Here is a 23,500-nt window from a genome sequence, read left to right as displayed (position 1 = left end):
CATATGTATACGAACTAACTTTTTATTTGCCTTGCAGTTACAATAAATAGCTTTATTTATCAAAAGAAAGATTTATTCAACTTTGACATATTATATGAAAAACCGAATTTATTTTCAGTGTTTTATAAACTGCTCCACATATTTGAGCGTTTCTCTGATGATGCGTTTCTCCGTTGCCCTCATTTTTATAGCGAGAAGCCGATTAGGTGTCTGAGCCTCCGTTATTAACTTCTCATCTTCTTCTAACGTTGTTTTGTATGTCGCCAAAAGCAGCTTAAGCCGGGCCTGTAGAAAAGTCCAAGCCTTGTTTTCCACGGTGGTCTCCACGGCACATTCGATACACTCCAGGTCGCCACTTTTGACACTGCTTATCCAATGATCGAGTTGTTCTAAACGAAAAAGCCGCTTAATTGAGTTAATTAAGTAAAAGATCTCAATTAAAACAAACTGATTTATTGTTTCTAGGCTACGATTTAAATTAAATAAACTTGCCCTCATTCATGTTGAAAATCCGTAAAAACGCCAGCAGCTGGCCATCGATCGGTTTAGCATCTTTTCTAATGGAAAAGTCAGTGGTGCTCGATATCGACAATTTATTCAACAAGATATTTCGTTTTTCTTGGAGAGGGTCCGATTTACTGATACCCAAACGGATCCAATAAACATCGTAGTCGTTGTCCTCGAACACGAATCTGAAATTGTTTTTTTTAAAGAGGGACCGACGTTTAATTATTAAACCCACCCGTTGTGAACAAAAAGATCCGCATTGCTTCTGCCTCCATAGAAAATAAATAATTGCTCTCCGGCTTTGAAGTTTCTTAAAGCTAAGCACTCGCTGCGATCCAGGACCGGGTTATAAGCTGTCGATATCTGAAATGTCTAATTAACTTGAAGGTTGTGGTAAATGAGGAAGAACTTACGGTACCGTTTGTGTGGTTACACATATCCCACAAGGGTATTAAAGCGTGGTAGTTTTCTTGAAAGGGGATTGTGTTTTGTCGGGTCATTATGGTCGAAACGGCCCAACTAAAATTATTTCGTCAAATAAAAAGAATTCGAGCTTTCGAATTGGCGGGTGCGAAATTAACGAAGTAGAAAGAATTTACTTTGTTTGCAGTATTTTTGTTTCCTTTTTCACAACAAGTAAAAGCCCGGATTCGACAAAAACAAAAAATAGGTTAAAGTGGAAGTGATTTTTTTAGTTGATGCCTATCACCGCCTAATCAATGTTAACTATAGTTTTGTCTACACAGCACATTTTTTCTTGTAAGTACATAGTAGACATTTTCAAGCAGTTTCAAAGGATTTTTTTGTTGCCAAAACAGAAAACATTAACCGTTTGGCTTTTTCAATAATAAATTGTAGTCACAAAAGTGTACAGTATTACTCTTGCAGACATTATTATTTAAAAAGAGTACGTTTTCACTATTAGAGTTTAAATAATTGTGCTACGAATTGGCGGTACTTATTTTTCTCAAAAACTTAATAAAAAACAACACAAAAATTATTGAATGTTACTTGTGCCCTACTTTCTTATAATATTGGGTTTCAGTTTTGGCCATATTCAGTAGGTACCTACATATTTCGATATTTTCTTTATTTTTAATAACGTAATAAGCATTACTTAAAATATCGTTCAGCTTCATACATATGGTTTACTTTAAAAATTATTAAACAGTAATAACACTGAGTATAAAGCTCCCTATAATGAGAATTTACGTATTGTTGTAAAAAACAGTTTTCCTGTACCTATACGGTTTTTGTATAGGCTGTGAAATAATAAAAAAGTACTATTTTTATTTTTATTTCTTGTTAACGGCCTTGTCTTTACTTATCTATGTTGTACCTTAGGTTTGGATACCATAATTGTTATTCTTATAATACCTATGTATTATTAGATATCGTATTTGAAGCACAAGTGTGATGATAGCATGGCACGTTATTTAATTAAATTATTTAAATAAAAATATTTGAAATAAGAACAAATTTAATAACAGCAGTTTTAACAAAGAATATTATTCTTTCAATTTTTAAGCTGGCGTACTAATAACTAATGTTAACATAAATAAATATATACAAAATCATACGTATAAAATAAAATAATTCGAAATTAAAATTCAGTTTTTCAGCCAAAATTTCGAAAAAACAAACAATTTTGAGAATTTACTTTGACCCGTTTTATCAAGTACAATTATGTTACAACAATTATATAACACTAATTTAAATAAATAGAACAGATACCATCACCTAAGGAGTTGCCTTCAGATATGATTTTGGAGGTAAAATAAAGCCTTTGTAGTATTTTGATGCTGAGACAGCCTTTAGGTATTTCTATTTGTTACAAAATTACATCATATGTTAAACGTACGTTTTTAATTATTATTTAAAAAAGTGACATTTTTTTTGATACTTTGCATGCGTGATCACCGCTCCAATTGTTCCTTATTATTTAAGAACATGTGATTTCTCATACTTTCATGTTTCACATGAAAAGACGACAAATAAACATATACATGAAGAATCACTTTCGCCTTTCCTAAATAAAAACATTCCCGAAAAAGTCATGCAAATATAATTAACTCATACATTATAATTTCTTTATTTAAGAGAATTAATTAAACACCCGAAAGTGATAGTACACAAAGTTCTTACTCGAACCAGATGATTATTCATTACTAGTAGGTATAAATGACCGTCAAATTTTAATTTCGGAATTTTAATTCTATGTAAATCAAACGTAAAAAAATTTGAACGCGTCGCCGCAAAAGAAAGTATGAAATCATTAGATTTGCGTGTAATACGAGAAATGAAGGCTAATTTCTCATTGTGCTTTCACTAACCGAATGTAAAATATCTTTTAATAACAGATAGGCTTCGATTGGTTGCTGTAACCACATCGTTCGCAACACGCAATCACGACTGTTCCATAAACAAAAAATACACTTAGACCAAAACCCATTTTCTAGATGAAGTTGAAAAAGTTGTGTTTATGGATGAGTTGAAATTCCTCAAGTGTAGATATTACGATTATGCAAATTACAAATTACCGAAGCAATTTAGATAAGATTACATGACCTTGATCTCGTAAACAAGTTTAAAAATAACTGGATTTGGTAGTAAAAATAGAATATTTGTGGGGAGCATCATCAATAACACAGTGATAGGCAAATCAAAACAAACGATCTTTTATTAGTCGCTGAACGAAAACGGTGTCGGCTTTTCTACTAAATTGTTTTCTTCCTCTTACAATTTATCAACCTTGCCAAAGGAAGTAATTTAGACATAATAAAACTCAATTACAGGTCGTTATATTTTAAACTATAATTATTACAAACAGATACTTTCGCGAACTTGACCCAAACGCGAACTCAATATATTTCGTTTTTGTCGGACTTTAAATACCCTTCTCCGGAAAAATAATAAAAAATTATAATTTAATGAACTACATCTCAGAAATTACCGGACAAAAAATCAAAAGAAAATAATATTCTAAATACGAGTGTTTGCTGTCAGCTTACTGTTACATTATAATAATTGACTTTTTTTTTGTAAAAATCACTTTGAATAGGTTGTTTGCAAAGTTTTTTCGTTTGTATTTTTTTAGAATTGTTTAAAACTTAATGTTGGTATAACATTAATCAACTTTTTCTCTACGAGCAGAGTTCACATTTTTAATGTCCTCTTAAAAATAACAATGTTAGCTTTTTCGGTCTTTTAAACAATACTATAAACATAAAATATATGTTTAAAGTTACTCATGTACAATTGCAATATGTTTAAATATTTAAAAAAACTACTATATAAATTTTAGTTATTCTTTTTGCCAGAAAAAAATCGTGTGTAGATACATAAAACTAGAGTCTATTGTTTGAAAAACTACAGATTAATTTTGCATCTGGTTACAGAGCAGGTGACTCTTTCCTTAAAGCCGTTGTTACTTAAGCTCCATAACTACAATGGCGTAATGGTACGCCGTCCTGGCTAAGTCAACAATTATAGTAACAACATTTCATTTGTTCACAATAAAATTTTACAATATTATTATGAGGGGTTGGCTAAGCTGTTCAGCCATTGAGTATCCCACCGGCTTGGCACACGTCGCCTTTGTTCAACCAGAAGAAGGGTAGCTAAGAACCGCTCGGATTACTGGTCTTCTACCTGCGCGGTTTTAAAACTGCAATTTATGGTGGGTATGAACCGCTGTGAACTGGCTCAAACCATCATAAAATTTTATTGTATACAAATCAAACGTTGTTACTTTTTTTTTGTAATTACTTTCCTGTTTCACGAAATTTTTTGTGTGTTTTAAAATGTTGAAAGAAGGATCAAACAAAGTTTATACGGAGGAAAAGAAAAAACGAAGTAAAATGATCTACAGTATTTTGACTGAATATAATTCTGGGACAAAATTTGTACTTTCACGGGAATTCTGCACGCAACTAATACTAATAACAAATATAATCCTAATTATGCAAAAAAATATTAGTATGTGATCGTACTGTATTTTCAAGTATACAGCGTATTGGTGAAATAGTAAGCTGCGTGTACACCTCTAAAAGAAAACATTCATATAATAGTTGAATATGATTTTATTGTATGCTACCGTACAACTTGGCTGTATATCTTGAACAATTTATTTCTTTCCAAATCATGAAAAAGTCTCAAGAAACAATGCATAATGAAAGAGCAATTAGTTTTTCCGCAAGCCCTGCAAGCCGTTATTTTACCATCGATCCTTATGGAAGACCAGTCAATTGTCGATTTCAGCGTAACAACAGCCTTAGGACAGTAAAACCGATTGAGAAGTAAAACTATGGAGACCGCTTTCCATAACAAAAAAAAAAGCTGAGTTGAGTCTGCCGAGTTTAAAAACATGCAGTTTAACAGTCGCATACGAAAACTCTTCAAATATTTTTTGCAATTGCTAACACTACGTGTGATACGCTTTAGACATTACTAGAAATAATTATGTCCATTTTGATAAGACGGTATGTAGGTATCCGATAAGCTCCAAATATTGCGGTCTCTAGAACTGTTTCGTTTGCTATTACAAATTAAAAAAAAAAATTAAAAATAAAAGATAACCGATTTTAAGACGTATTTATTTATCTTTAACAAAAAAGTTCTCACGCATTGTAGGAGGAATTTCTTCAGCCAAGGACAAAAATGCAACAATAATAAATAAAAAGTGGCATGTGTGATCACGTAACTGTGACATTCAGGAACCGATACCTCTTATATAACGATTAGCGTGTATGCACTTATGAGTACAACCCACTAAGGTATAGACATACATTTTTTCATTACAAAACAACAAAACGCTTACTAAATATTTCGTCACTGAAGCTTAAATATTTAAATTTTTATTTATATGATACAAGTTACCCGATGAACGGCAAATCACGTAAATTACGTCAGAATTTTCATTTCACAATTTCCTTGAATACATCAAAGATCTGGTTCTTAAACCCGTTGTTTAAAATTCAGAATTTTGAAACAAGTAATGGAAACGAAAACGAAGCGTTCAATAAAACTCACTTTCTTTCTAACAAAAGCGCATTTAAACATTTCATTTGTAAAATCGGCAGACGACAGACATTTAACATGGATGGAATGGATGATTATCACGGAGGTAGAAGAGACCGGAGGGAGCGTACCGTATGCTAGCAATGTAACGATTCTGGCATCGTTCAAGACCCGGTCAGACACCGGTTATGATCTTATTTGAACAAGGCGCCAATATTCGCCAGCCCGACGCAAACGCGCTCCTACACTCAACAGCTGACAGGGTTTGGATTTCCAGTGGCGTACTATCACGTAACACCTGCTATTTATATGCAAGTGTTCGTTCTTGAGTTTGAGTTTAGTTGTGCTGTTTTAGTTTTGGACGTGTTGTTGGTGTTTTTAATTTGAATAGACTTTGATTATAACTAAAGATCATAATACCATTTAGAGACTTATATATAAGGTAGTCAACATAAAATATGTTGCCCCGCCACTGGTTACGACTGCTAAACATTTAGAGGGTGGAGCTTAGGACAGCGCGCATTTCAAGTAGGGTCATAAACGGTGCCTGAGTCTGTGTCACAAAATTCACGACACCTTCCCTCCGGTCTCTTCTACCTCCGTGATGATTATAAAACTTTCCATTTTTGATGGGACCGTAATTACATAAATTAAGCACGTCGTGTACTTATTCGCCGTAACATATGGGCTAAAGACGATGAAATTTTAAATTAACGTGGTTTTTTAATAGACTCTGATTAAGAGTTATCAAATTAGTACGAAAACGAAATCGTTCCGCAGTCTTGATGATTGCGAGAAATGTAGAAATTTGGACCCACAAATTTCTTTGCTTTAAAAATAGATAATACATGACGACATCGTTATATTTCAGGAAAATTAAAAACTGTGTTAAAAATAAAATTCTGTTCGATAAAACTGTAAGTGAAACTCTAGTATTTTGTTGCAAAAGCTTTTTGTTTGGGTTTCTTACAACTTCGATTCAATATACGAGATCAAATGCTCTTAATTACTGTATCCTTCATTAATTTTACGAAAAAAGCCCATATAAGTGAATCTAATTAATCTAAGAACCTTCGAACAAGTTAGCTCTCACAGTTTTAATATTAACTTAATAACTATGCATCAGGGTCACGAAGATAGTAAAAGTTAACTTCTTCATTTGTTTAAAGTTTCGCAGCTTCCCACTAATTCAACTTTTGAGTGGTTCACACCGAATTTCTATTTTTCTCTAAAGTCTGAATACTTTTGTGTAAGATTCCTACCTGGACTGTCATTAAACAGGCGCCAGATAGAAACGTCCAAAACGTTTATTTTAGGAATCCATGAATCACTCGAGAGGTAAAGACGGCAACTAGGCCAGAAGGAAGCTGTAGAAATGAAATCGTATCGTCCAATATTGCCATGTGGTCAATGTAAACCAACTGTGTACGTTTTTCTTTATGGTAATTGAAAAATGTCAGTGTATCGACAGACTGGAGAAAGTTCCCAGAATGTCTCAGGTAAATAAAATCGTACACCTGAGTGGGACACATGGCATTGAAAACATTCTTTAATGGGCGTATTACTGGTGAAGACAATACGTTAAACAAAAGTAAATAGTTTGACGCTACGCCCAATAGAAGTTAAAAAGAGAAAGTGGCGTGTCATTGTTTGTATTTATTGAAGTAATTCCGTACGTGCTTTACACGTTTTTGCAATGAATATAAAAATGTGTAAATTAATCCAACCAGTATTTTACTTAACTTGTTCTTACTATAAAATTTGCCCTAAAAATTTTATAATTAAATTCGCCACTTTGCTTAATAAACGCTTTTCTAAATTGTTCGGTAATCGTGTAGTTTATTAAGAAATTATGATATACACAGTGAAATAGTGTAAAGCACTGTATCAAACTTTCAAAAATTCTGTGCATATCGGTACATATAATTTGGATAAAGATATAACGCGGTTATTGCTTTAATTGCTACTCAACTGAGAGCTACCACTATCACCTGGATTTTCATTATTATTTTTAATCGAAACATTTCATCGTCATATATACTGTGACGTTAAACCAAGTAAAACCACTTTAATTTGTCATATTCCGTCTAAGAAAAATTCAACAACAAATATTTTGTCTGTTATTAATTTGTTGTTGTTATTCTGGATTGTAAACTTTCTTAGGCTGTTCCTTAGTTACAGCTTAGGTACAGCATTTTGATAAAACTTGCTTTCTTAATAGTGCCTGATTGGTCTAAAATTTGAAAGTTATCATAAATGCAAAAACTCCATAATTCGTATTTGTTAGGATGTAAGTAACACTTAAACGTGTAATGAACTGAAAGTTGAAATTTTTATAAAAAATAAAACAGAAATATCTATGGTCATCAGGGCGTTCTAAGCAGGTGAAAATTACAACTGCATATTGTTCTTTCTGAGTTATTTGAGTTCTATTAGGTTAGCTTTGAAAAATTTCAACGTTATAAACATTGGGAAACTTGACATAAAGTATATACATACCTACTCTGTATATAATTCTCATTTTGTTCACAAAAATCGAAATATTATAGTGCGTTTTCTGGAACAATTATGACGAAATACTATACGAATAAGTTGTTTCAAAGTATATCGTTAAAATCTCAAAAAAGTTTAAAGCTATACCTAATCTTAATACAATTATATTGTAGTTCTATTTTGTTTTTACTACGAAGATTAAAAGGAGTTTTATTAACCAAAGAGTAAGTAGATTTCAAACTGAATCTTATGCATTTGAAAATGTTTAAAACTTTTGTGACGAACAAACTTTTATGAATGAAATTTCCAGCTGATGAAGTGAGCTCTAATTTAACAATCAAGAATATTGATGTTATTAAATTTACTGCTACTTTGAAACTTTCTTACTGGAAAGAATTTATTACTGTTGAAAATATAGTCTGTTGATGAAAAAACTAATTTCTTCCTGAAACGTATGATTATTTTGAGATACGAGTATACAGTATGTCCCCAGATCACAAGAGGAAAAAAAAACTGTATTTTCTATTTTACAAAAAAACGACATTGGAATAACATTTTTTGCTTAATTCAAAACGAATAAATCTGCAATGGGGTTAAATTTAATATTTTTTAAAAAAGCATTTTTTTATGCGTTCAGTGATGTAACATGTGCCTTTCTCTATTTGCATTAAAAGGTAAAGAAAAAATAATAAAATAATACAGTTTGGAAAAATATTATTTGTTTTGTTTTAGATCAGTTAAATGTGTTATTTTTACAATTATTATTAACTTTTATTTAATTTTTCCATTAACGCACAATTGGTAAAGAACTAATGACACATAGATATTTCCTAGGCCAAATAAATATCACATTTTCCAAATTGTATTGTTTTAAGTTTTTTTTTATTTTTTAGTGCAAATAAAGAAAGGCATGTGTTACATCATTGAATGCAGAAAGAAATGCTTCTTTCAAAAAGATCTTTTCATACATCTAACGAATAATGAAAAACCAGACGAATATATCCCCAAAAATAAAAAAATAACCAACTTACAGGTCGCTGAAGGCACTTCTTCATTTTCAAAAAATATTAACCTTACAATTTTCAGGTCAAAATAAGGGTAGTTTTTCATTAATATATATATTACTTTTCAATTGTAGTCTTTTTACTTGTGTCATCCTGTTATTAATTAAATTACAAAAATGTAAACTAATATTACAGTACGTCCTTTGCATAATAGGGTTGTGCTACAATTTTACAAAAATAACACAAATCTTTGACGACTGAGAAAATACATTTTCACATAATGAGTGTCAATTATTTAAAATATGTTCCATAATTGTTTTAAAATATGATTTTTGCACGCAAGAAATTTGAAGAAATATGTTTGTTTATTTAGAAAGTTTGCACAATTTTTCATAATCTTCCAGATTCGATTAAAAATGTTATTGAAATTACTTGTTAGAAGATTTGCAATTTTCGTTTTTAATATAAAATCTGGGGTTTTATAATCGGGAAATAACACCTTTTTAATAACAAAAGTGCAATTTTTTAAAAAATATGTTTACTATTGTAATATTTTATCGTTTTAAATAAATCTACCGTGTTGAACGGTCGTTATATTAACTAGAACTACAATACAGCTGATCAACACTGTATGAAGAAAACTTGTATGTAATTTTTATGTACGAGAAATCTTTTATATTATTAACACAGCGCATTTACTAGCGTTATTGTGTGTCCTCTTTCGGAATTGGTGCAAATTCATGTTTTATTTTCACTCCTGAAAAATTCCTTCGTTTCCTAGTCCGTACCGTTTACCAAATGACTTCGGACAGACGCCAAAATTAAGTTGTGTATTATTTACGAAACAACACCGACTACAAAATCGACCGTACTAGTACAAAGCTGAAATCAACTCTCGCCTAAATTGGAATCAAATTTCCTAGATTGGAGAAATATATCCGCGTCAGATCTTTATGGAGGTGAAAATAAAATTATGTGTGCGATACTGTAATGTACAAAGTGAAAACCGCTTATTCCGCACACGCGATGGATGTTCAGATGTTTTATACAGATTGTTTCGTAAGACTTGGATGATTTGCTACATCAGCAGGGTGACAAGATAATCCATTCGCATTGAGAAACAACGTACGAAGCTTACCACATTCCGGTTTATGTAAAATAATTCCTTAGAAAACCTGCTTCTAGTGCTTTCCATTTTTTAACCACTAGAAGCATAAGAACTCCTTTTCTTTCATATTTTCTCTGCAAATAATTAATTACATGCGCTGCAACCTACTGAAAGTCATATTCATTAACGTCTTTCTTTGTAGTTTTATCTCAAACAACAAAATAAAACTCTAGGTGCGTGAAAATAAATTTCGCAAAGGAGTTTCTTTGCTGAAGAAGGTCTCGTTCTAGATCCTTACTGACATTGTATATGAAGTAAAAAATATCATGCTACAGTAATGACTAGGAAGGAGAACAGATACAGGCTCATTGTATCTTAAGGTTTTTTGTTCATTATTAAATTATAAAAAAACGATATTAGTAAAAGGTTAATAAAAATGCTACTGGACATTAATGACATTGTGAGGAAAATTGTCAATGATTTCCTGCAATTTAAGAAGTACAACAAATACAAAAGCTGTATACCCAATCTCCAAATCGACAAATCTACCTGCCATTTTACAAAATGTAAAGTCATCCGCAGAATATTTAAAAATTGTTCCCTTCCAAGTAATCGGTGGATGTAAATTTGTTAACTTTAACAAGTTCCGATGTTTGTATTTCCTAAAGTGTGCAGTCAAATTTATTTCTTTTCTGTCACAAATAAATATATACTTACCCATGTAATTCTTTTATGATTTAGTTATAAATAAAGCTGCTTACAAAAATACATTCTTTTGCACAGGGCTCCAAAATCTAAAAATGTTTATCAAAAATCAGAAGCAGCGAAAAAACATAAATTCAACTTTAAATAGAATTACACAGACTAATTTATTAACACCTGTCCACAATCTACGTGACTTAAGTACCAGTATGTGAACTTCTTTTACGGAAAACAAATACATTTATTCCTATCGTGTCAATGTTAATGACGTTCTGAGACGTGAGAATCCATCACATCATTTTTAAATGAAGTGTTAATGCACATACATAATTCAGTACGAAAATTTTCATCTAACGTATTTCAAACGGATCTTCATGAATAGGTTTGAAGTTTATTCATCGAACAATAAACAAAAATGAGTGCAGACATTTTCTGACCCGGGGAGATAGCCTAGTTTCTAGAACAGTTTTGATAATTTAATAACATATTCTAAAAGTATTTTTATTTTTTGGATACTTCTAGAAATTTTGCAAATGATATAACAGGCAATTAAAACTTCATATATCAAAAAATCTGCCAGTTATATAATTAATTTATTATAATTCGGTTGCTCTACATTCACCGAATTTCGATTATCCAGTACACAACGAAAAAATAAATTAAAGAAATAACAGCTTTCTTCCAATTCGAAGACACTTGAATACGTAATTTGGTGTTTATAATTTTAAGTAGTGTAAACCAAAATTATACCGTTTTTATAATGCAAACTGTCTTTGGGTGAAAACAAAAAAAAAATTAAGCAAAAAATCTTTTATAGCTTTGTTTATTTCTGATTTTTGCAATTTGTTTTTTAATTAACACATTTATAGCTGCAACAAAAACAGAACTCTCTCTCTATTCTACAGAGACAATATTTTCGCAATAGTTTGTTTATAAATTAACTTTATACTTTAAGAAAATGCAGCTGACCATATTTAAATTTTGTAGGTATGCTTATTTACGATTAGTTTTATGTCGTATATATTTAAATTAATTAATATACTGAATTCGTGGTAAAAATATTTAATATCTGTTTATAGCATGATATTAATTTTTTTTATATAGATATTGGCGAAACACCGGCAAGGATTTCAGGGTGAATTTTGAGATGACATCAGTGTCGTGAAAGGGGATGAAAAAATAATTTACATCGACTTTTTTAATACATACATTTAATTTCTTAAGATTTATTAATTTAGTAGTACGTCCAGAGCCGCCGTTAGTATAATAATTAATAATATTAATAATAATAATCAGATTTACGTCGCTGCCAATTTTGTCACTGGACTTGCGAAACTAAAAAATGCAGTCTACAATGTTGCAGTTTCTCTTTCTTATTGTCAGTACGTGCTTTTAAATAAATCATAAAAAAGACGACAGATACAATTCTAACAAAACAAAATTAATTTATTTTTATTATATCGACAAGTACTCTCTAAATTTTATGGAAAATAAAAACAGATTCCTACAGTAAGTTTATAGCATTAATCAAAAATTACATCGAAACACTAGCTTAAGTTCTCGGATGTAGGTAGCTATATTACCCACCATCTCCAGATTATAACCCTCATAAATCCCACCAGTGCGATCCCGAGCAACTACACCAGTTGTTCATCGAATTTGAGAAGCATTCATTCACTAGAGAAACGAACTTATTTTACGACTATGTTAGGGCTGTATCAAATCCTTCCTATAACAATAAAGAATAACAAAAGACGTCTTCCGCTTTAAAATAAGTCAGTCTTCTCATCGCATGCACGAAAATTCAGATAATTAAAAGTTGCGCAAAGACACTCACTTGCAACTTTTACAACAACAATAAAAATAATCCAAAAAATAATTGGGTTCCCGTTCACGCCGACAGCTTTATTGCATCACCCGAAAAACCTGCTTAATGCAAACGATTTTTGTCAATGACGCTTCCGTGGTTGTACTGATTAACATGAAATGCAGCAGCCCTCCGGGCTAGTGAACGAGATTAAAATGTTGTCGCCCTCTCGGAGACGTCTGTTTTAAAAATAAAGAGCTTCCACGAAACGGCTAATAGAACTTTCTTCTTTTATGGCCCAATACAGCCCTCTTTGCGTCGACGAAACATGAAAAGCTCTTTTCAGTACCTTGACAGTTTCGCTGCCCATCCTATTCCCATAAAAAAATATTCGATAAAATTTTAAACGACAGGGCGTAATAAGGAACCGACATCGGATATGAGGGAAAAAAGAAATTTAAATAAAGTGGGTACACCTACGAGTCAACACACAATGAAGCGTTCATTGATTAAATCTCCAGACGCTGGAATCTCTCAACCGCCCGCCTTTTTCGGGTTGTAGAGGAAATTTTAATTAACTGTAGAGAAACTGCGGTTGAAAATTGCCAATTACCAAATCGTGAAAGGAGATGGCACCATTTTGTAACGTGTTATTAGAAAAACAGTTTGAGTAATGGTTGGTACGGAGTCTGGACGAGGACTTTTAAATTGGTATGGGGACAACTAGTGAGCTAATAACAAAAAAAAAAAAGTACAATAACTGCACACAGTGGTGACAATGTAACACATCAAACACAATAAAAGTATGTTCCACTATCTGCTTGTGTTGTAATGGGAGACAAAATAGTGACAATTTTCTTAATTTTTGAGTTCATAGAACAGAAAATATCAGCCAATTGGATAATTAAATTTAGTCTAGAAAAAATACTAAATCTAGGTTAATTTAGATGTTTTGGTAAATATTAAATTACATGTATACATAGTACAATTATAAAATGTAGCTAGAAAAGAAGACGTGGCCCTATTAAAGATGGTTTTATTACGATATATCGTCATTATAACAACAACAGATATAGGCGGTTCAATTAGTTGAAAATATAGTTTTTGATCGTACTATTTTTCTTGTCATGATTTTTAAAAATTATTAAAACTTTTATTGCGCACTGTGCGTTAGTTTATCACCATTCTACACCCGGTTGGTCTATATACTCGTATACATATGTTAAAATTTGTAAAAAAGATCTAGAATTTCCGGTGAATAATTCTAAAATATTAGAATTATTTTTTGTATAGATTACATTTTAGGAAAAAATGTGAAATCCGGCATTAATAATTCTATAAAACTATGCCCTCAATAGTTTATTTTCATATGAAAAAGCACAAACATTAAAAAACAAATACGAAAGAAATTATAAATGAAATCAATTGAACACCTGGGACGCTTTATTTACAAGGCTATATTCAATAATGTAAACAGAATCTCGTGTTGTAGATCTTGCAACTCTGATTTTTTCGATATTATTATCTACTGTGTATTTCTTCCAGGGAGATATTCGGTATAGTGTAGATTATGTTTCACATGTGAGGGAAGTTAATAAATACGCAGTTGATGTTGATGTTATATGTTTGTACTAAAAACCAACAATCTTTTTGCTTTAGAAGGTTGCAAAAAATAAAATTAAAGTACCAAGTTAGGTTAAATTTTATTATATATTTACTATTTAGGTTGGTAATTATCTGCTGCACCATACCTATTGTTGTATTCGTATCACTGAAGAATAAATTCTTTCTGGTTTAAAAAATAAAAAAAAAAGTGTTCAAAATTAAATACATTTTTTTTAAGAAATTTTGAAGTAAAATTTATTCTTGTTTCGAAAAAATTCTTTACTTTGAAAAATATTTTGTTATTTTGTAAGGGCGAAGATTTATTTTATTTTAAATGTTGTAAAAAACCTTATATGTACTCTTAAAAAGTAAAATGCCTTTTTTATTAATTATTATTTAACGTACAGATATTGAGCAAAATTGATTTGAGGTTGTTTGTTGTTTTGCGTTTTTAAGACTGCAGTACAATTATTATTAAATTCTACTCGGATAGCACGACCATTGTTATACAAAAGAAAAGTAATTAATTTTTTTTGACACCTGTACACACCTGTAAAATATTATTACGTAATATAATAAATTTCAATATTTTACGGTTATATATGTAATAATAAAAAAAAAAACTAGTTTTTTAAGGACTCTATGAAATTGAGTATAGTTTTTAACTCCATAATCGTAGACCTATTGTAGTTGTCTAATGGGGGTGAATTTTTCTTTAAATAATTTTAGATTTTTCTTGGAAATTTCCTTATTTGTAACTGAGCAGTTCAATTATCGTATTTACTTTTTTTAAATTAATATTAGGTTTCTAAATATATTTTTTTTTACAATATCGTTTCGAATTACATAAGCAATACAATGGAACTGAAAATGATAATACATATGAATTCGATAATATAATTATCAAATATGTATGCTGTATAATTACAGTTTTATATAAAAATAATTCGTTTTCACTCTCGGTTCATTGTTTTATTTGCATTAGTTTTAGCTTTCCTACATAAGTAAAGAATAAAGTATATTTAAAAAAAATCCCATGAAGAAATCATATGTTGCATAAGCATTTTTCTTCAATAAAATAAAATTGTGTAGTTTTTTTGATTGAAAAATTAATGCTCGGGAACGACTCTTGTTTTTTATTTAAATTGTTGACTATGTTATCCTCATGTATGATGTGATAGTCACACTTCGTTTATTTGAAGTTTATAGCACGGTGTTCCTCGATATGGTTACTTAACTGTGCAGTCTTAAAACGTGTCATACTTCTTCGCCTTTAAAAAATAAATATATGTCGTTTTCCTGTTGTGTATTATTGAGAACAAACATTTTTTGGGGCTATAGTTAGGAGGGTCAAAGTAACCTCAGTGTAAATGACCATTTAGTCAATATCAGTAAATTTGAAAAGAAGAATATGCTGTCACATAATCTGGTACTGTGGTACTTTAACATGTCACTAAATCTGGCTTTTGCACTTATGGAAATCTCCCGTAATAACCTATTATTTTCATTATTTTCTTAAATACGACTGTTAAATTATTTATATATTAATTTTAGTAATCACAGATGCGGTAAAAGATGTTTTTCCCTCTCCTCTCCATCAAAGTTAAAAAACTGTGTCCCCTGGAGTCGGCGCTGGTACTGAAGATGCGAAGCTCCCCCACTCCACAACTGAAACTTGCACCTACAATTTGGAGAAAGCCATACAGCACTTGGCGTGCCAGAAAAATCTTTGATTGACTACTACTTTTCTCCCCACTATTGGTGAAAGGTTTCAGACGTGCCGAGCACATGGTAAATTATCACTCAATACAAATCCAAACAGTACAGTGGTGCAGCATGCGACTGCTGTCTAAACATCGGAGAAATTAACGTGCCTGGAATATTTTCGAGTTGAGTGAAAATGCAGCTATTCGTAGGATTAAGTGTGCTTGTGATAATCTGTGTGACGTTTGCTCAGGATTTAAGTCAACAGGAAGAAAAGGTTCAAGAAGAAAGAGACCTTCGTGATTACAACCAGGTAAAGATTACTCACCGGTAATGCAAATTTGCAACTGTGTTCAAATTTAGGTATTAAGTAATACCGGTTGATCAATGGATTCTTGTTAAAACCTCAATGGAGCATAGAGCCTTGTTTGATCAATACAATGAATGGGAAATGTTAAACTTAAGGATTGCAGAGTGATTCAGATGCCACGATATTTAATTACACTGTGTATTATTCGCAACAATAATAATCGAATCATAAATATGCGACCTTGAGATTCTTATTTAAACAAGAAATTAATTTCATTCCTGTTAGCCAATTCATAGAGATAATCACATTTTATAAAACCGGTTAAATCCTTGTTACTTGCGAAATTAGTCCGTGATCTACCTCAATTTCGTTTTACGCACTACTAAAAGTGTCATGTAATTTGTTTATGACCGTCGTCAATTTTCAATACCGATGCCATTATAAAATTTATAGTGATCCCGGCAGTAAGTGTAAAAGTAAAATTAAACTTTCACCTCAATTTTATTAAATGCTAATCGATTCTCTTCAGGATGAAAGAGTAGGTCGTTCTGATAAATTTAACAGTAAACTAGTTAATTGAGTTATTAATTAACAATGTAATCAGCAGCGACGTCCTTAACACAATAATGCATATTTGTGTTGACAATAAGAAAAGTTTCTGAGTATTATCGCGATAATTGCCTTGCTTCAGTTGGTTAAATGCTGCCATTGATCGACTTTTGTGCCAGTAATCACTGCAAAAAATAATCTAGGACAAAACATACTTCCTGTCTCCTTAACATAGCACTAGCCACTGTAATAATAATAATGTTGACCTTCATAGTGTGTAGTTTACCTTATGCAGGCGTCCATTGAACTCAATTGGACTTAAATGGCATTCGCTAATCTAATCTGTCAATCTTATAATTATTTCCACATTTGTTGAATTACAGGATTGGCGCGCAGTGGATTATTCTCCTCCTCATCAAGGTATTTCAGGATGGGTTCCCCAGCCCGATGTCCAAGAGCAACCAATAAAACGTCGCAGAATACGCAAAAGAAAACGTAGACCACCTGTTCTCCCCGTACAAGACGCTGAAGAATCTTCTCCACCCCGAAGAAAAGTACGCCCGCAAAGACTTGACCAAATCAAAGAACCATGGGAAGAGATGGGTGACGAAATCGCGCAGAAATCAAACAGTAGGAGACGTTTAATACCGGTTTATGATGAAGAAGAAGTTAAAACTTACGAACGGGTGCGTGATCCCTTTACAGCGCTGCAAGAAGCAGAAGAAAAGCAGAAGACGAAAGTTGAAGATAGTACAAAAACTCCTGATTTAAAGACGCTTCTTAAGCAAAGTGGTGGACTAAGTTTGAGTGAGGTTTTGCAACAGAAAAATTTGACCCTTTCGGAGTTGTTGAAAGGGAATCGACAGGCAATTTCCGTTCTTGCTAGAGAAACAGAAACCACTACTGAAATAGTTACTTCGACCAAAGGATTTAAACATCGGAGATTACCACCTTCCATAGGGTTGAAGAAAGATATTAATAGGAATTTTGTACGTACTAGCGACAACTTAAGCTCATATGAAGTTATAGAAGCTCAAAGAAAACGATTAGCGTTGTTGCATAGTCATAAAGATACGAAGATGTTCCCTGATGTCGTTCAGTTTGACGTGGTTACCGAAGCTACAACGGAAAAACGGGTATTTGTACCTTCAAGTCCCAAATCCTCTAATTTAGTTAGTACGGAGCAAATTATTACGATACCTACAACAACAAGAACAACAACGACGACGACGACCGCTACAACGACAACGACGAGCACGACGACACAAGCACCACTAACCTCACCCAAATCAAGGCAAAGAGGGCTGCCTATGACAAGTGCAAAACTAAACAAAGTAGTTAAAGACACACCCAAGCTGCCTAGTCAAGCTATACCTATTAATTTGAACGACATATTTGGTCTTAGCAGCATTAGTGAAAAGAATGAGACAGAAATATCCGATGGGCCTCTAAAAATGATTATAGATTTAACAGAAATAGCCACCACAGAACTACCATCTGAAAGTGAAAACACTATCACAACAGCAACACCTGTATTAATTCTAGAAGAGTTACCAAAAACGACAACTGCGTCTGTGGGCTTAAAGCTGAAACGCGTGACGGCCAAAGAAGAAATAATGGAAATTTTGAAAAATCCCTTTGAGCGTGAAAATCTTTCAAAGATTTTGAGTACGCGTAATATGACCGTTGAAGAATTAGTGCAATTAAGAGAAAGAGGTTCAAGTCAATTACACCTAGCCGATATTTTCCACAACAAAACCTTAGAGCCTGAACCCAAAGACGAGCCGTTTATTGGGCACATCCAAGGAGATGTTTTAGATGATCATCCCTTCATCAATCGTAAAGCGAAAACTATGCCTATTTCTCCAGAAGTAACACCAATAACTCAATCCTCTTTGAAAATTGAGAAGGAATTGACAACTAAACTGCCCTATACTATTACGAGTTTCCCCACTTATAAAATCGAAACGAATAAAGATGCGAATATTCAGCCCTTTTTTCCCATTTGGCAGCAACTATACCCACATTTCTTTGAAGACGCTTATGAAAATAATAATCTCCAAGATACCCCCGGATTTGTACAACCTATCACAACCACTACGGAAAAAATGAGCTTTGAAGAACTCGAGAGACTGGAAGAGATTGAGAATGCGTTGGCTGAAGCAGCTAATGAGCAATTGAAGGTCGATTTACCGCAGAATGTTTATAGTGATGACGAAGAAGAATTTATCAATTTGCCTTCCGGAGTGAAATCTGCTATTTTAGCAAGCTTAGCAATTATAGGATTGTCCTTGTTGGTATTTTTAACCATTCTACTCATCTTTAAGTGGTCACATAAAAAAAAGGCAAGACTGAATTATAATGGAAGTTTCTTAGGTTCGAAAATTAGGTCGCCGATTTTAGAACCTAACCAAAAAAGGACATTTAGAACTTTCGTGTCAGAGACCCTAGGAAGGAAGAAAAATTATTATAAGACACACATGCAGAGTATGTCTGATTCGATATGGGACAACGAAGAGAAAAAATCGTACATGATTTAAACTTTGTAGGTGGTTCTATTTATTGTTATTTATGTGATTATTAAGTGCAATATTTATTAAGACTTCACTCACATTTTCGACTGTAGATGTCATTTTTCATTGTTGTGTATTTTTAAGTAATTATGTATTAAGTGTGTTATGAATAGACGATTTTGTAGTATTACTATTAAATTATTTTTTAGTGTTAAGTTTGTTACGTTATCGTTCTTGAGCAAACAGTAGTTTCCGGTCTTAATGTATTTGTTGCGATATATATGTTGAAATTATGTAACATGAATTTTTTGGCTATTTAGTGATGTGTGTGCATGTGTAAGTATAATTATTTCAAGAGAAATCATTGACTTTGTAATTAGTCCGCGCGGTCTGGAGTTTAGGAAGGGGTTTATCCGGAAAACTGTCAGAAAGCTGGCGTTGAAATGTAAACAATGAAGACGTCAGTTTTTATATTATTCTTTTTTTCACTCTGTCGTACATTTTTCGGCATTATTTTATTTTAGTAAACGTTAAGATGTCATGTGTCAAAAATAGTCACCACAAAATTTTTTAGAAATCAATATTTTTAAAAGTTAAATTTTATCATTTTAATTTAGCAGATATTTTAAATACTTTTGATATTGTACTGATTTTTACAAGCGGGTACTACAGAGATTTCACTGTTAAACTTTTTACGTATTCTTCCCTTTTTTTTTTTAATTTCACATCGATTAATTATTATCAACTCCCTATGAGTCAGCTACATTTAACAAATGACCCATATTTGGGAAGTTGAATAAATGTAAGAAAATAGGTTATTTGTATTAACGTTCAATTACAGTTTCCAAAATTACAGCAAGAAAACGATTTAGCTCGCAAAAAACTTTAATTATGTCGTATGATCGACGACGAAATATGGTTAATGGAGTAAAATACTTTCGTATTACATAATAATTCATTTTTGATTCTGTGATTATTTTTACGGATAAAGGTTGCGTAGCATCTGTTACTGTATTACCGATCTGTGGACACTAGACAGGGTTAATATAAACGACAATATTATTTTTTGATAACTGAACAAGTCAATATTTACAAAGTTGCAATTACACTAAAGTGAAAATATGTATGTAATTGGTTTGATCTTTAGTTGTATACACGTATCATTACAACTTTTGTGTGATTTCATAACCCACCATCGATTTTATAAATCAAAAATAAAATTACACTTCTTTAATTTAATTTTTGTTTTGACCAACTCACCATGATTGAAGTAAAACAGCAGTTAACAAAGCTGAAACACGTTCGTTATGGAATTTGAAGGGTTTTAATTCCCACTTCAGAGACGTTGTGGTGGAAACAAAAAAAATAGAGGTAACCTATAGTCGATAATTCGATGCAGTAATGTTCGTAGATTTATTTCTAAGAATTATATGTAAATAGTTCTAAAAAATAAAGGCATTTTACTAAAATACAAAGGATACCTTAGGGTTGATAAAGATTTATATAATATTTTTTTCAAATGGTTACTGACTTTCAGGGAGTCGAGGGTGAAAAAATAAATTTTAGTTAAAGTTCTAAGGTGTGGAAAATAATGTGCAACATATTTTTTTACATTCACAAATCATTTAAAAAATTGAGTTCTGACGACAACATAATATGTAATATTCTTTAAAATTTCTGTTACATAAATTTGCTGTTAAAATTAAGTGAATTTGTTTTATGCAGGTGTCAAATAGTCACGAGAATTTGAGCCAAGTTTCTGACAATTTTTCGGGGTTTTCGTCGAATAATAAACATAATATAATATGAAATGGAAGTAAAACCGAGGATACTACATCCTAAAACTTCTGCTAAAGTGGCTTACCAATACTCTTTAAAAGTGAACCGGTTCCTCATCACCTTGCTTACAGGATCGTCAGAAGTAGCAAACAATTTATGAAAATACGCATATTGCCTCGAAATACTCTTAATTTGCCTCAAAGCCAAATCCAGTGTGGGACTTCCCTTCAGTTCTTCCAATTCTTCGATACTGAAATATAATACTGTGGTATAAGTTTTTGGCAAAATTTCAATGTAAGGTTTCCAAAATGAATCTCCTTTAAACTTTTCAAGAAGAAGAAAAATCGCCAACGTTACATTGGGCATAGTACTTAAAATTTTATCCTTTTGTACCAAATCCTTCAATATACTCTCTCTAGCATTTTCGATACTCATCATCAACTTCCTCGGCACAGCAATGACCAAACTTGATTGCTGAATATCAACTTCAGCTTTAATCCCTAGTTCGTACCCTTCAAACTCTTGAATGCTGCAACCATTCAAATGCGCGCCATTCTCGGTGCACCATTTCATGAAGTTGTTGATGATGGCGCTAGTTACACGATTATCGACCGAGCTTTTCGAATCTTTATTTACTTCTAACTTTTTCACTCTTTCAGTTATGTTATTTATCTCCTTTTGGTTTTCGAGTGATTTTTGGATGATGGGTTGTTGAGGAAGTGTACTTATTCGCAACAATTTGTCCACCAATTCTTCGAGCTCGCGCTGATCCGGTGTTAGGTTACGTTGGTTCCTTGTTTTCACAGGTTGCAGCGTGTGGTTGGTCTTGTTTTTGCGGCCCATTATGTTTTTTTACACGCTTAACACTCACAGCTGTTTTAGGAATAAGGTTCTCACGTTTCACATGTGGCAGAATGGGACTGTTATGAATTACGATCAAATTAGAATATTTATAAATAGGGAGAAGTTAGCGGTGCGAACGGAAGGTGGCAGTAGGTATCTCGATGCGAACATGGGACTGATAGAGGTTGGTTATTGCGATTGCGAATATACACAAACCGGAAAAGGCAGGGATATTTTGGGAGGAGTTAGATAAACATTCGGTTGTGAATAAAGTATTGTTGCTATCTGTGTCAATATTTGGTGGAGAAGCCAAAAGTGTGTTTAAATCGACGCGATTAAAGATTCCACTCCCGATATGGCGAAACCTCCATTGCTGGGATCCTGTAAATAGGGGAATGTGGGATGTGTGAACATCTATTCCGTGGTTTTGTTGAGTCATATTTAAAAATGTTGTTATGAACATTTTGATACACAATTCTGACACGAAATCAGAAATTTGATGGAAAAACAGTTTTACCAAAATCGAGGCACCGTGTACAAAATCAACAGAAAAGTGTTATATAAAAATTGGTCTAAAGAGTTTAGACAGTACTTCCCTCGCTGTCGGAAACTTGACGACTGCATGCCTATTGTGTTTTTTTTCTCATTACATTTTTGTAGTGGGAATTTAAAAAAAAATTGCGATGACGTCATCAACATTTTTGCAAGGACACGTATATCAGTTGGGATAGATGTAGTGTAATACTAAGAATAAAATTATTATATTCTCAAATTTTCGGGAAAATGAATTGGGTCGTTTGAATATTGATTTGTAATAATCAATAAAATAACGAAACAATTTACTCACGTATACCTACGTATCAGAGGCAACTGAAAATCGTGTATGTATAAACATTATTAATTTAAGATGACAGGCGTAACAGCATACGTGAGAGCCAAACACAGAAACTGTAAACAAAACGACCGTCGGTTTTATTGCTTCGACTTCCGCTTATTATATAAAACATTGGGTTTTATTTTAATTCTTGACGGTGAAATTCACAATTGGTTGATTATAAACATGTGTGGTATCCTCCCTTGTTCGCGGCCCCACGTGAGGGCGACAGATTGTGGTAGCTCAGCGGTTTATTAATAATAAGAACAATACAAATCAAAAGTAGGGTATAGGTTCTCGAAGTGGTGGCAATTCTCGTCGGGGATGGTGGCGGCTCCTGGGACTCAGAGCGTCGTAGGGGATGACGGCAGCGATGTATGTAGCACAGGGCACCTGGACAGTGCGACCCTGGAGATGACGACGTCGGCGATGCGGTACAGGAAACCTAGAGAATGCGACCCTGGAGACGACGACGTCGGCGATGCGGCACAGGGGACCTGGACAGTGCGACCCTGGAGATGACGACGTCGGCGATACGGCACAGGGGACCTAGAGAGTGCGACCCTGGAGATGACGTCGGCGATGCGGCACAGGGGACCTAGAGAGTACGACCCTGGAGATGACGACGTCGGCGATGCGGCACAGGGGACCTAGAGAGTGCGACCCTGGAGATGACGACGTCG

The 23,500-nt window shown here is 32.8% G+C and overlaps 2 protein-coding genes across 2 annotated transcripts; one reads left to right on the top strand and one right to left on the bottom strand.

Annotated features, from left to right (window-relative positions):
• Positions 1-8: 8 nt before the first annotated feature.
• Positions 9-22,136, bottom strand: LOC135131510 (actin-histidine N-methyltransferase). Its single transcript, XM_064059291.1, has 5 exons — positions 21,186-22,136; positions 921-1,026; positions 743-870; positions 493-692; positions 9-389 (listed from the first exon to the last, which is right to left on the bottom strand). Exons 1-5 carry the CDS (start codon positions 21,941-21,943, stop codon positions 115-117), a joined length of 1,467 nt encoding a protein of 488 aa, XP_063915361.1. The 5' UTR covers positions 21,944-22,136; the 3' UTR covers positions 9-114.
• Positions 15,768-20,566, top strand: LOC135131499 (DNA ligase 1-like). Its single transcript, XM_064059280.1, has 2 exons — positions 15,768-16,262; positions 17,192-20,566. Exons 1-2 carry the CDS (start codon positions 16,146-16,148, stop codon positions 19,346-19,348), a joined length of 2,274 nt encoding a protein of 757 aa, XP_063915350.1. The 5' UTR covers positions 15,768-16,145; the 3' UTR covers positions 19,349-20,566.
• Positions 22,137-23,500: the final 1,364 nt, after the last annotated feature.

Source organism: Zophobas morio, unplaced genomic scaffold, assembly GCF_036711695.1.
Source record: "Zophobas morio isolate AGI-343-1 ecotype UQ-CSIRO unplaced genomic scaffold, CSIRO_AGI_Zmor_V1 ptg000002l, whole genome shotgun sequence".
NCBI classification, from domain to species: Eukaryota; Metazoa; Arthropoda; class Insecta; order Coleoptera; family Tenebrionidae; genus Zophobas; species Zophobas morio.
This window is presented reverse-complemented; position numbering and strand designations above follow the sequence as displayed.